Consider the following 14,250-nt stretch of genomic DNA (forward strand, 5'->3'; position numbering starts at 1 on the left):
GTGTCATAGCTGCACATCCTTCTAGTTGCTGTATGTGGGACGCGGCCTCAGCATGGCCGGAGAAGCAGCGTGTCGGTGCGAGCCCGGGATCCGAACCCGGGTCGCCAGCAGTGGAGCGCGCTCACTTAACCGCTAAGCCACGGGGCCGGCCCTTCATCCACAGATTTAAAGGAACCCTTTCTCCAGCTCCCTTCTGTCTCTAATCCTCCCTCAATTTCTAGTTGGGATGGTTAAGGTGCTGCCTCTTTGCAGCTGGTTGCTCAGGGCAGGGCAGGGATGGTCTACAGGACTCTTCCCCAGTCTTGGCCGCATCCAGTGACTAGGGGGATAGGTGTTTACCTAGAGTGGGGCAGGTATAATCAAATGGGTTTTTTTTCCTACAAGTCACCCTTTCCCATTCCTTTGGCTTGTGAGAGCAGGCCTTTTTTTTTTCCTTTGTCTGGGCCCATTGATGTTTTGGGATTGTAAGCTTCTGTTGCACTCAAGCCAAAAGAAGGTAAAAAGGAAGCAAAAGAAGAACCCTGGGAAACTTACTTCCAGGTCATTCCTCAAGTTCCAAAGTGCCTACCCAGGCCACTTTCTGTTTTTCACCTTTCAGAGTTTTTTGATAGTTGCTTTATGTATTTTTTTTTTATAATTTTATTTATTTATTTTTTTCCCCCAAAGCCCCAGAGGATAGTTGTATGTCACAGCTGCACGTCCTTCTAGTTGCTGTATGTGGGACGTGGCCTCAGCATGGCCGGAGAAGCAGTGCCTCGGTGCGCGCCCGGGATCCGAACCTGGGCCGCCAGCAGCGCAGCACGCGCACTTAACCGCTAAGCCATGGGGCCGGCCCATGCTTTATGTATTTTGTCCAAGGTTTTTAGTCATATTTAGCAGCAGGAATAGGGTGGAATATACTTACTCTATCTTGTGTGGAACTGGAAGTCCCCCAAGTAGCCTTTCAAAAACAGGTTTTTATTTTCTAAGAAACTAAAACAGGTTTTAGAACTCTATTTGAGAGGAAACTAACATTTATTAAGCACTTGTGTGCCAGACATTATACTGTGTGATGTTAAAACTTTCCAACAACCCAACAAAGAAGATATTTTCCTTTTATTATAAAGAGACGAGCTCAACCCAGGGGAAGGAAAGTAACATCTATGCCATGCTCTACGCCTAGTGGGGTTTTTGCTTGTTTTTAAAATATGGAAAATTACAAAGAAACTGTAGCAAACACTTTGCATACAGGTTATCCAGTATTGATCATTGTTAACATATTTGTTCTAAAATAAATAAAAACAAAATACCACAAATGAAGCTGACATACTTTTATCAGTCCACCCTGCCCATTCCCCTCCCCCACCCAAGAAATTATCATGAATTTAGTGATGCCTTTTCCGTTTATTTTTTATACTTATGTATTCATGTATAGGTATTCATAAAATATAGTACTTCAAGTGTTAAAATTTATACAAATAACGTAGTATTCTACAACTTGTTTTTCATTCAACTTTATGCTTTGGGATACTCTTTTTTAATAGGTAAATTTAGTCTCTGTATATTTATTATGATACTGAAATATTTAGACTTATTTCTATCATTGTATTTTGTTTTGTGTTTATCCTTATGGAGGGGGCAAGGGTAATTCCCTTCTTACCTTTGCTTCTTGTTCTTATATTTAAAGAGGGTTTGATCCTCTCCCCTCACCTGCACACTAGACTGCAAGTTACTCCATTATTTAATCAGTTTCTATTATTTTGTGGTCATCCTTTAGCTTTTAACATACCTATACTTTGAAGCATATTGATATTTATAAATTGGTCAATACCTCAGTTTCTTTCCTGAATGAGACAAGTATCTTGCCCTATTTTTATTTCCCTTTACATTACCTTTTTTGACCTATTTTCTGTGTTAATCTTCAGTATTTTAGTTATAACTTTTTTTATCCAAGTTATTTTAAATATGACTTACTAATTTACTGACAATTTTAGTCTGTTTTCTCTGCTCACTATTTCTTGTTGACTACTTCAAGATGTTTTTGTACCACAGACCTTTCAGTGAAGATCTGTGAACAGTCAATTTTCTTAATCTTTGCGGGCCTGACAACGTCTTTATTTTTCACACTGATTTTAGAAAGATAGATTGGCTGGGTTTACAATTCTAGGTTGCTAGTTATTCTTCTTCAGCATCTTGTAGATATTCCATTGTGTTCTGGCATCTTATTGTTGCTGAAAAAAAGCTGAATGTCAGTTTGATTGTTATTTCTTTGAAGGATATGTGTTTTCTCTCTATAATAGCTTCTCAGTTTCACTAAAATCTATCTAGGTGTGGATTAATTTCTATTTGCTCTGTTTGGGACTCATAGTATTCCTTTAAATTGAAAATGCATGTCTCCAGTTCTGGGAATTTTTTCTTTTATTTTAAAAAATAATTGCTCCTCTCCCATTTTCTCTATCTCCTTCTCAACCTGCTAGAAGTTTTCAGTATTCTACCCCCCATACCTTAACATCTCTTATATCTTTCATCTCTCTACTCCTTCTGTGCTGTGTTCTCGGTGATTTCCTCATATCTTTCCTCCAATTCATTGAATTTTCTCTGAGTCAGTCCACTGTTTAATCCATCTAAATAAGTTACTTTATTTCAAGAACTGTTTTCTTCCAATTTTGTTTTCAAGTTTACCTGTTCTTGCTTCATAATCTCCTATTCTCATTTATGGATTTTAGTCCTTCCATTATCTCTTTGAGCATTTAAAACATACTTATTTTGAAATAAGTCCTTTTAATCTTTCTCTCATTTCTGGTTCCTTAAGTAAGAGTTCTGCCATTTGTTGGTGCTTAACATTGAATTTCATTGTGTTTTGTAAATTTGTGAGCTCATCTTCTATGGCTTTTTCTTCTCAGAGGGTTTTGTTTTATGGCTTAGTTGTGGACACAGTTGCTTCTTTTGGAGAAATTTTTAGATCGTTTCTCCTGGGGCCCTATATGGTTTCCTGAAACTAAACCAATTGTTATGTTTATTTTGTTGAATCGGACTCCTTCACGATGCAAGTAGTATGAATTTGGCTTCTGCATTCACATGTAGCAAAGCCTCTTGTTAGTGACTTTGTTTTCCACCTATGGCCTGGGAGGGAAAGCTTGTGTCTTGCTATGACCCAGAGCTAATAGAGACCAATTTTTCAGTCCTCCTATTGAAACAGGGCTTTCCCAATTCTAAACACACCCCATTTCTGCTCCTTACTGTGCATTGGAACCGCAGCCTCGATTCCCAACATCCATTTCCTGACATCATTGAAACCTCAATTCCAAAGACACATGTCCAGTTCAGCCTCCTCCATGGGCTGTGTGGTTTCAGGTCCTGTGGGTTCCTCTTCATTTCTACCACCTGGAGGTTTCCTTTTCTTCCTTGAGAATCTATTTTTTTTAATGGGGGGAAGAGTATTTCACGAGCATATCCATGTCTTTGGAGCAGGGATGGCAGTAGTTCCCACATCTGTTCAGTGTGTGTCCAAAAAGAAGTGAGTACTGTTGGTGTTTTTCATACATTAGTTCATTTCCTACTCATATACACCCTGTGAGGTAAATGGCGTTATCTCCATTTTCCAGACAAGGTAGTGGTTTCAGAGAGTTGGTCACTCTAAGTCACAGGTAGTCAGTACCACACTTAGAATTTAAACTCAAGGCTGTTAAATAAACTTGTTACTTTCCATTACTTTTTCTGCTTCACTGTGTTGTTTGTTTACTCCAGTATTTACTTTTATATTACATCCTTTTTCCCTTTGAAAACCAGGTTCAGACACTCTTTTAAAGAGAACTAATGTGCAACCTGACTGAATTTCATCTAAAAATATATGAATGGTTGTTGCATGACACATATTTCTTTTAGAAACTCTTCTCATTTTCATACTATAAAAATCATGGTCTTCATTCCTAAATGCGACTAATTTTGGGGCAATAATGAAATTATTTAAGGACCATATTGAGCCTACTTAACTGTGGCACTTTTCAGCCCCTCCTCCCGGAACTGCCTTGTGCTCAGTAGTTAGACTTCAGATTGACAGCACTTCTCTGAATGGCAGACACTGTCCCAGGCTCAAAGCTGTCTTTTTGACAAAATACAGAAATACTGCTGACTCTCCACCCTCCTCTTGCCCCTCTCCACATGGCTGACGCCACATACTATACTCACTCCTTTGCTATTTGCAAGTTTATTTAACAGCCTACCCAACTGTCTCCTTCCATGGAAAGTATTTTCCTCATTGTCTTTTGGAATGCATTTAAAGCAGCTTCTTTTAACCAATAAAAACATCTAGTCCTTCTATTTTGGGGAACTTAAATATTTCTATGTAATTCTTGTTGGATAAAATGTCTTGAACGCAAGCAAGTTATCTTTTTAAAAAAATTTTTTTCCCATTCTTTTCCACTCTTTATGCCAGACTTTAAAGAAAGAATCTGTTTGCATCTGATTCTGCTCTGGCTGCTCCTACTGCAGCAAGTAGCAGTTTTGGATCAAGTTCTCAGTGGCAGCATCGTTGGGGGAAAGTCTGCATTTTTTTAGGATGACTGACATCACTCCTGGTGCCATTGGATTCCACCCTGTTTTCTGGGAGTTTATGACTTTGGCTGTTAAAGCACGTAAATCTTCTGAGTCTCATAAGATTTTTGTTTTGTTTTTTCAAATAATCTTCAGAAGTGCTTTTGTAGGAAATTTAAAATGTCTCACCCCGAGCTATGCAAACACTTTTGCTAGTGAGGTTAAAGTACAATGAAACAGATCAAAAGCACACCAAAATTTCTCTTGCATCAGTTCTGGAATCCCTGGACCTCTGTAAGAGAGGTCCAGACACCAGAGAGTCAGTAGTTCCATTAGAAAAAATAATTTGTAGTTGTTTTTTTTAACAAAACCTCCATCAATTCCGTTGAATTCAGAAGAAATTACAATCTCCAACTTGCATTTCAGAAGTTAATTTGTAAAAGAATGACAGCCATGATCTTTGACTTGATATAGGTTGAAAATGAAATAATCTCTTGCTTGTACAAATTTGTACAAATATTTCCTGTAGGAACAATGATAACAGAGGAAAGGGGTAGGTTCCCAGGTTAGCCTATGAAAGCCTATTAAACCACAATTTAGCGGCACTGCTTTTATGAAAAAAGTGTCCAATTACCCTTGCCAGTTCCAGGCACCAGAGACTGCCCCCTGCCCCAAATTGACTGCATTTTCTGAACAAACTGGGATGGGTGATCTAACATTAGGGATTGTCACAGTCTAATATCAGGGACTTACCCCATTCCCAGGGGGTTGTGTGTATGAGAGGGGGATGTGGGAGAAGCTCAGATGAAGGCTGGGAAGTTAGAGCTTGGCAAAGTAAAGCCACAGCTGGGAGGCACCCTGCACTGGGAGGACTAGAAGAGGAGCAGGAGGAGGAGGGGGAGATCAAGTCCTCAGTGAAGCAAGCAATGAGAATTACACATGAACAGGAGAAGCAAGAAAAAGGCAGCGCTAGGAAAAGATCATACACTCACCCACACTCTACATTAATCATACATATCGGGGTCCCTGCCCACAGCCATAGTGGGTGATGATCAAGTGGGCCCCTCAGCCTGCCATCCCGGGTTTCTACAGTGATCCTGGGAGGTTCCCACCAGCCCTGTCCTCAGGGCTGTACTGCTCTCTGGACTTAGTTTTCAACTTTGCAGACATTCTAACCCCTGGGACATTCACTCCCCTGCTTCCCGCTTGGTCCCCTCAGTTCACCAATCTTGCTACCCAGTTGGTTTCCAAAAAAAAAAAAGACTTCCTTGCTCTTCCTCTTCTCCCCTCCCACACACCTTTGTCTCCTAATCATTGGGTCCTCCCTCGACCCCTTACTGAGAGGCCCTCGACTCCACGACCTTTGCTCCCAAAGTCTGCTGCTTCTCCTCCTGGGCTCTCTTTCTCATCCAGGGAGCTGGGAGCCTAGGTCTGTTCCTCCCCACCCCCACTCCACCCCAATTACTGCTCCGCTCCTTCCTCTGCTTTCCGCTTACTGCTGGCCAGCCCCACTCCCAAACTTGGGGCCTCCTCCTGCCCTCCACCCCTTCCTGTCGCCAGTCCTCTGCTCTCAAGCCGGCTTTTTAACTATCCGCCTTCCCCATTCTCTTCTTAATCCCTCTCCTCCTCCTAACTTGAGGGAGTGCTCTCCCCCTCCTGACCCAGGCCTCATTGCTCATGCTCTTGACTCCCTTCTCTTCCTTTCAACCCTGGAGAGCCTTCTCCCCACTCCTCTTCCCTACCATCTGGCTTTTCTTCCCTCCCACTTCCCGACTTCTTTCATCTGCCCTGTCCTTGAGCTGATGATGTTCTTTCCACTTCCACATCTTCATCCTTACCTCTCCCCATCCCCACCATAGGCCCTGATCCACCTCCCCCCATTTCCTTCCTGTTCCTAACCTGCATCTTTCTCCCACTTTCAATCCTATTCTCTCCCTTCCAACCCCATTACAATCCTTCCATCCCTTCCTGGACCTCCAGCACCCCCACCCATACCTTTTCTTCTTTTCTTTTTCCTTAATGCCTTCCATCTGAGCCAAGGGTCCTTCTTCTCTGGACCCTATTTTTCATTCCCTATGATCTTGACTGTAGGCTTAAACCCCTCCTCCCCATTCCTGACTCCTAGAAAGATTCCCACAAATTTCCCCAGCCGCAGCTTTTGTTCCTCATCTTCTTTCTCCCCTCCTATTTCCCAGGGATTCTTAAAACCCTTTACATATGAGAAAATAACCAAACGCTAAAGTGAGAGCACAGACACTAAGGCCTTCAAACATGCTTCTCCCTCTTCCTGAATACTCTCACCCTCCTTCCCCACATCTAGTCATGGCTGGCTTCTTTTTGTTCAGATTTTAGCCTAAAAGTCACCTTTTCAGAGAATCCTTCCCTGCCCACCCAATATAAAGGAGTCCCCAACCCCCTCACACATACCATATTGGCTTCTTGTTTTCTAAAGAACATTTAACACTGAAATCCTGATTCATGTTTGTCCATCTAGAATTGATGCTCCATGAAAGAGGCCTTGTCTTGTTCACCTTATATCTCTAGCATCTGGAATGGTACCTAGTGGTACATGATGGCTCGGTCAGTGTTTGCTGAATATGTTAGTGATTTCTGGGTGCCAGCCCCCATGCTACGTGCTCACTCTGTGTGATCTCATTTAACCCTTACAAGCCTGGTTGAGGTAAGTACTTTTATTATTGTTATTTTTTCACCTTAAGAAACAGGTGCAGAAAGGATAAGTGAATTTGCCTGTTGTCACAACACAATTGACATACCTGAGAATTTTATCCAGATCTGTATGAGGTCAAAGCCCATGTTCCTTCCACGTTCTCTGGCCATCCAGAGGAAAAGGGCCGTTAGGAATGGAGAGAAAAGGAAAGGGACATGGAGCGAAACGTAGCGTAGGTCAGATTGGGGTCGGGGCTTCTGTGCTGAGGCAGGGAGTGCAGGGCCGTGCAGTACAGGAGACAGGACCCTGAGTGAGGATGGGAATAAGAACAAGAGCTGACCCTTATGAGGCTGGCTTTGTGCCAGACACTGTTCCCAGCAGTACACTGAGTCCTCACGTGGGAGTGGTAGGGGATATCACTTTACAGGTCAGGGAACTGAGGCTCAGAGATGCTTTTATTTTCTCTGAGGTCATGCAGCTGGGATATAGGGGAGCTGGGCTGTGACCCCAGGCAGTCTGACTACTCCCCCCAGCAAGAAAATAAGCAGGTTTACAAGAGTAGTATGCTCTGTGTTGGACACTAACTCCTGCTTCCTGGATTCTTGCTTTCTTTGTGGCATGACCTCAGCTGATGTAACACTCCTGCCTCCTGGCCTGCCTCTTCCCACTCCCCACAGAGGAGGTGATTGATGACATGTGTTCACCCACAGTACTCCACCAGCGCTGGGGAAGCCCCCTCTTCTATCTTGTCTCTGCACCTGCGGGCAGCATGGGGCCGCAATTCTCTACAGACTCAAACTTTTCCCTTGGGTGGGGTGTCCCCAGGCTTAGATTGGTGAAGCATCAGGGGAGCAAAAATGGAGAGCAAGCCCTTCGGGCTAGAGATCTAAAAACCACATTCTCCAATCAGCTTTATTGGTAATAAAGCTGACATTTTGATCTCTAGGGAAAAAAAAGACTTCCTCAATGCAGTCCTGGCAGGAGCGAGCCTAGATCAGAGAGTGAGGCCACAGTGTGTAGCACCTGGTCTAGGACAGTCTCCTTCAGCCACGGAAGCCTCAGGCAAAACCAGGGCCAGAGAGGTTTTTCTCTTAAAATGGTAAGATTTGCATTAAAAATGCAAAGCTTACTAAGTCCAGCCTCTTCTCACCCCTACTTGCCTCCCCAACCCCTTCTTTTTAAAGGTTTAGAGTTCTGGAAATTTCCCTGAAATGTGAACAAAGAAAGCTGAAAGGCAATACCTGGAACTTATTAGAAATGCCAGTTCTCTGGCCCTGCCCTAGACCTACTGAATCAGAAACTCGGGGGCCAGGGCCCAGCCTTCTGTTTTCACAAGCCCTCCTGGTGATCCAGACACACTAAGGTTTGAAAACCTCTGCCCCAGGAAACATCCCTGACCTGGCTGATGTCTGAGCCAAACGTTCTGTCCTGGAGCCCTGGGAACAACTAAAAGCACTAACATCTCAGTTTCCAAACTACTTGTCCCAGGTGGCTTCTTGCACCCAGAAGTGGTACCCACATCCTTTATTTGGATGAAAGGCACCAGTTTTGTCATTGGAACACATGGCCCCTATATGTATCTAGAGGTTTCATGGCGTTTCCAGCCTGGGGCCGTGCCCTGTATCACACACGGCTGCAAGGTGACAGTTGCTCCAAGAGTGGCCTGTGGCCTGTCCCAGGGCTGTGAGGAGGCCGAGGGGATACCTGATTCATAGGATATGTGTGTCCACCTCAGACCCTTCATCTTCAAAATTGTTCACAAGGCACTTTCTGCACAACATTGTGAAAGTACTTAATGCCACTGAACTGTACAACTAAAAATGGTTAAAATGGTAAATGTTATATATATTTTACCACAATAAAAAAAGGAGGAGGACATCCTACACAAAGCCTGTCCAGAGGCCCCGTCTTCTATATTAGCTTTAACAGAACTGCTTACAGCAGGCATTGGAAATACTGGTTTCCATGACAGTATCCCTCTTCCTTTTTTCATTCCATTCATATTTCTTTCTGTTTGTTGAACACATACTATGTAGAAGACGCTGGCTCAGCACTGGGAATCCAATGACCAACAAGACATGGTGATCCCTGCTCTCAGGAAATTTAGGGAGGCAGACGATAGTCGAGTAAACAATAATTACTGATTATGCTAAGAGTACAGGAAAGCAAACCGAGTGCCATGATAGAAAAGACCAGAGCCCGTTTCACAGGGATGTGTGCAAGACTGTCTTGGGGAGATGCTGAAACATGAAGAACAAACAGAAGCCAGCAAAGCAAAGGTGCAGGGAGAGTGCTCCAGCTGGAGGAACCCACACAGGCCAAGGCCCAGGTGGGAAAGCCGGGCAGGCGTGTCAGGTGAACACACGAGCGATTTAATAGTGAACAACAAAGAGCTCACTTCGACTCCCTCAATCACCTGCGTTTCCTCTATGTATTCGGAGAACAAGCAATGCATAACCAGCTGTGGAAGCAACTTTGGCACTCGACTACAACACTTTAGTCTGCTAAAGGAGAAAAGACTGCTGTTCATGCCAATGATTTGTTTTCCTATGCTTGTCCTTCCTCAGAAGGGCCTCCTCCATGCCCTGATGGCTAGCCCCTGTTGAGAGCCTGGTTTCCAGCTCAGGAAAGGCAGTCTCCAGGTTTGCAGTGACCATGGCAGTGTGGTAGCCTCTTTTGACCAGTGGGCACTGGAGATGTTCCGCCTGGGTTCAAATTCTGGCTCTCCCTCTCACAGCTGTGTGACCTTGAGCATCTCTCCATCCCCTCCCCATCGTGCACAAAAATGGAATGTTGTGAAGCTCAAATGAGATCATATATTTTAAAAACTTAGAATAATACCTGACACCTGGAAGTACTCAATAGATATTACTCATTTAATTATTACATAAATAAGGAACCATGGATCCCATCACTTGTCTACTGCTTAGTTAGGCTGAAATAAATTATTCTACAGACGTTTTAAGTGTGAGAATAAGTGGACCACTTGCAGAGCATTCAGTGGAGCACTCAGACCTTTTGGCTAGCTGGCTATCATGATAGCTTGAGTCATAGTTGTTTGAGTAAGCTGCCACGCAAGGAACCAAGCAGTCTGGCTAGAGCAGGTGCTAAGCAACTATAGGGGAAGAACAGCTGAAGCATTTGCTGTTTCTCAGGGAAGTTACTTGTGGCAGGCATGCTAGCTGCCTACCTGAAACCCATTCTTCCCTGTTGCTTGAATTAACAAACTCTTGATTTTGTCTGGAGCACTAACATGCCCAGGTAAAAAAACCTCCCCTACTCCCTTGCAGCTAGGAATGTAATGTAAACTGAACCAATTCTGGCCAAAGTAAGCAGAAGTTACTGAGTAGAACCTCTGGGAAAGCATTTCAAAAGATACCAACTTGGATGAAATCTGCCTTTTGTCTTCTTCTGTTTGCCCCCTTTTTCCTGTCTAGAATGGGAATGTGATGCCTGGATATGCAGCAATCATCTTAAGACCATGAGGATGAAGACTATACGCAAAGGAAGACAGAACAGGAAGACTGAAGGAGCTCTAGCCCTTGACTTACTACCTCCGGACTTAGTGTTAAATGAGAAAAAATAAACTGCTATTTGATTAAACTTCTGTAGTTGGGTTTCTGTTACAGCCTAACAGAATTCTAACAAAAGGGCCCAAGTGGCATGCACTGCTAAGACTGCAGACTGTTTCTTTAGCTGAAGACAAAACTGACGATGTAACAACGGCTGTTGGGCTGGGTGTTCTCGTTATCCCTCAACTTCCTCTGAACCCAGGGTACCTGGGAGTAAGATTGAAAAATGGACCAAGAAGGCATAACTTCAAATTGAAATGCTTTTATTAGAATACTAATAATTGCAGATAAAAAAACCACACAGAGAAAAAGAGGAAAACATTCAGAAATGCTAGATGAGGCAAATTAGTCAGAGGAAAAAGATTTCTTCAGTGTATACAAAATGTAAACATTTGCCCTGGGATTTCCCACAGATGGCACAGTCCACAAGGACTTTTATTTGGAACAAAAATATGTCTATCGAGTCTCCAGTATAGCCTCTACAGTGTCTTCAAACTTGCTACATTGAAAGTTAAAGTTCCTAGCACACTCAAAATTTTCTATGCAAAACTTAAGTGGCTCCCAGTCAAGGCAACTTGAAAGTCAATTGCTATGTGTGGAAGCAGAGCCACTGAAGGAAATCAGTCTTCCAACGATGAGCTTCCTTGACATTTACCTTGACAGAGATTAAAAAAATATACACAGTATATAAAACCCCTACTTGAGTCTGGGGTGGGAGATGAACTATTTCTTGCTTATCAAAGGCTCCAGAGAGAGGCATCAAGTCAATCACTGGAGCTTAGGGAGGGGACTAAGAAGAGGCCCTCTTCTGTTCAAATGGGGACTCATAAACTTCCATGGGTGGGCAGGTACAAACCAGGTGCTGATCTCCATAGATGTCATCAATCCGGGCAATGGTTGGCCAGAATTTGTTCTCTGGTTTCACAAAGGGCTGCAGGGGACAAAAGAAGGAAATGTGGGATATTGAAAGGTTTCTATTTGGGGGGAGGAGATTGCCATTATATCCCCACAGCCTAAGATGTCACTAGCCCAACAGGTACTCAAAAAGGACAAGAAGCTAAAAGCCAACCCGTCATTACTGTTCCAAAAATCTAACTTTGACCCTTGTCCCCACCCGCCAAACAGACTGCAGAGCACCTCCTCCTTCATATAAGAGTCAGAAAGGAAAGAAAAATTGCATTCAGGGCCATCTCCTTGTTGGATTGTGGTAGAAAACACACTAATGCACTTGACAGGGACCCCTATTTGCTCTTCCTTCACTGTGCAACCTGTGGATTCCCAGGCCTGTGGCTGACACTGATTCGGACCTCAGAGCTGTGAAAGCCAGTTCCTGTGCTCTGCGTCTCTCATCATGACCCATATTTCACAAGGTGTCCCACATAGGGTTGTTATAATGAGGGGACAATAAGAGTGGGAGCCCCTCAGAGTAGGTGTTGGCCTCTCATACGCACATGAACACTACACCAGCTGGCACATTCAGCTTCAGAGGAGAACTTACAAGTGGGAATGCCGCCACCTCTCTGGAATATGGCCGATCCCAGTGGGAGGATGTGACGCAGGTCAGGGAGTGTGGAGACATCTGAGACAGAGACATGGAGGGAGAGGGATCAGAGCAGAACACTGCCTTCTCCTCCCACACTTCACCTCAACCGGTGAGCTTCTGATGGAAGCCCGTGGACAGAGGGCTATTGTTTTGTTTCAATTTGGTGGGAAGGAAATTTAGGTAGGAAATTTTTATTTGTGAAATATTTACAATATCAGAAAGTTATGGTAATATAATAAGCACATCTACCACCCAACATAAATCAACATTTTGTCATATTTGCTTAACTTTTTAAAATAAAAAAAAAATTACACATCATACTCAACAGGGAAAGTCTGAAAGCCATTCCTCTGAGAACAGGAACAAGATAAGCGTGCCCACTCTTCGCACTCTTATTCAACATAGTGCTGGAGGATTTGGTCAGAGCAATTAGGCAAGAAAAAGAAATAAAAGGAATCCAAATAAGCAGTGAAGAAGTGAAACTCACTATTTGCAGATGACATGATCTTATATATAGAAAACCCTAAAGAATCCATTGGAAAACTATTAGAAATAATCAACAACTACAGCAAAGTTACAGGGTACAAAATCAACTTACAAAAATAAGTTGAATTTCTGTATGCTAATAATGAACTAACAGAAAGAGAACTCAAAAAGATAATTCCATTTACAATCACAACAAAAAAGAATAAAATATCTAGGAATAAATCTAACCAAGGAGGTGAAAGATCTATACAATGAAAACTATAAGACACTATTGAAAGAAATTGAGGATGACATAAAGAAATGGAAAGATATCCCATGCACATGGATTGGAAGAATAAACGTAGTTAAAATGTCTATATTACCTAAAGCAATCTACAGATTCAATGCAATCCCAATCAGAATCCCAATGACATTCTTCACAGAAATAGAACAAAGAATACTAAAATTCACATGGGGCAACAAAAGACCCCGAATAGCTAAAGCAATCCTGAGAAAAAAGAACAAAGGTGGAGGCATCACAATCCCTGACTTCAAAACATACTACAAAGCAATAGTAATCAAAACAGCATGGTACTGGTACAAAAACAGACACACAGATCAATGGAACAGAATTGAAACCCCAGAAATAAAACCACACATGTAAGGACAGCTAATCTGCGACAAAGGAGGAAAGAACATAACAATGGAGAAAGGAAAGTCTTTTCAATAAATGGCGCTGGGAAAACTGGACAGTCACACGCAAAAGAATGAAAGTAGACCATCTGCTTTCACCATTCACAAAAATTAACTCAAAATAGATCAATGACCTGAAGGTGAGACCTGAAACTATAAAACTCATAGAAGAAAATATAGGCGATACACTATTTGACATTGGTCATAAAGGAATCTTTTCGGATACCATGTCTACTTGGACAAGGGAAACTAAAGAAAAAAATAAACAAGCAGGACTTCATGAAATTAAAGAGCTTCTACAAGGCAAATAAAACCAGGATCAAAATGAATAGACAACCCACGGGCTGGGAGAAAATATTTGCAAATCATATATCTGACAAAGGGTTAATCTCCATAATATATAAAGAACTCACACAACTGAACAACAAAAAAACAAACAACCTGATCAAAAAATGGGCAGAGGAAATGAACAGATACTTTCCCAAGGAAGATAATACAGATGGCCAATAGGCATATGAAAAGATGTTCAGCATCACTAATCATCAGGGAAATGCAAATCAAAACTACACTAAGATATCACCTTATACCCGTTAGAATGGCTATAATCACCAAGACAAAAAACAACAAATGTTGCAGAGGTTGTGGAGAAACAGGAAGACTCATTCACTTCTAGTGGGAAGGCAAACTGGTGCAGCCTCTATGGAAAACAGTACGAAGATTCCTCAAAAAATTAAAAATAGAAATACCCTATGAGCCAGCTAATTTACTACTAGGAAGCTATCCAACGAACCTGAAAC

The 14,250-nt window shown here is 42.6% G+C and overlaps 2 protein-coding genes across 2 annotated transcripts in view; one reads left to right on the plus strand and one right to left on the minus strand.

The window, feature by feature from the left end:
- UHRF2 (ubiquitin like with PHD and ring finger domains 2) overlaps window positions 1-11,115 on the plus strand; it is a 101,819-nt gene extending 90,704 nt beyond the window's left edge. The window contains exon 16 of the mRNA XM_087444565.1: window positions 10,618-11,115. Within this exon, the coding sequence (XP_087300691.1) occupies window positions 10,618-10,665 (48 nt within the window). The 3' untranslated portion in view covers window positions 10,666-11,115. The remainder of the gene's footprint in view (window positions 1-10,617) is intronic.
- GLDC (glycine decarboxylase) overlaps window positions 10,999-14,250 on the minus strand; it is a 93,033-nt gene continuing 89,781 nt past the window's right edge. Inside the window, exons 24-25 of the mRNA XM_004436810.3 lie at window positions 12,251-12,331; window positions 10,999-11,683 (exon numbers count right to left, since the gene is read on the minus strand). Coding sequence (XP_004436867.1) covers window positions 11,543-11,683; window positions 12,251-12,331 — 222 coding nt within the window. The 3' untranslated portion in view covers window positions 10,999-11,542. The remainder of the gene's footprint in view (window positions 11,684-12,250; window positions 12,332-14,250) is intronic.

This window comes from Ceratotherium simum, chromosome 20 (assembly GCF_057802395.1).
Source record: "Ceratotherium simum simum isolate JZ-2026a chromosome 20, ASM5780239v1, whole genome shotgun sequence".
In the NCBI taxonomy this organism is placed as follows: domain Eukaryota; kingdom Metazoa; phylum Chordata; class Mammalia; order Perissodactyla; family Rhinocerotidae; genus Ceratotherium; species Ceratotherium simum.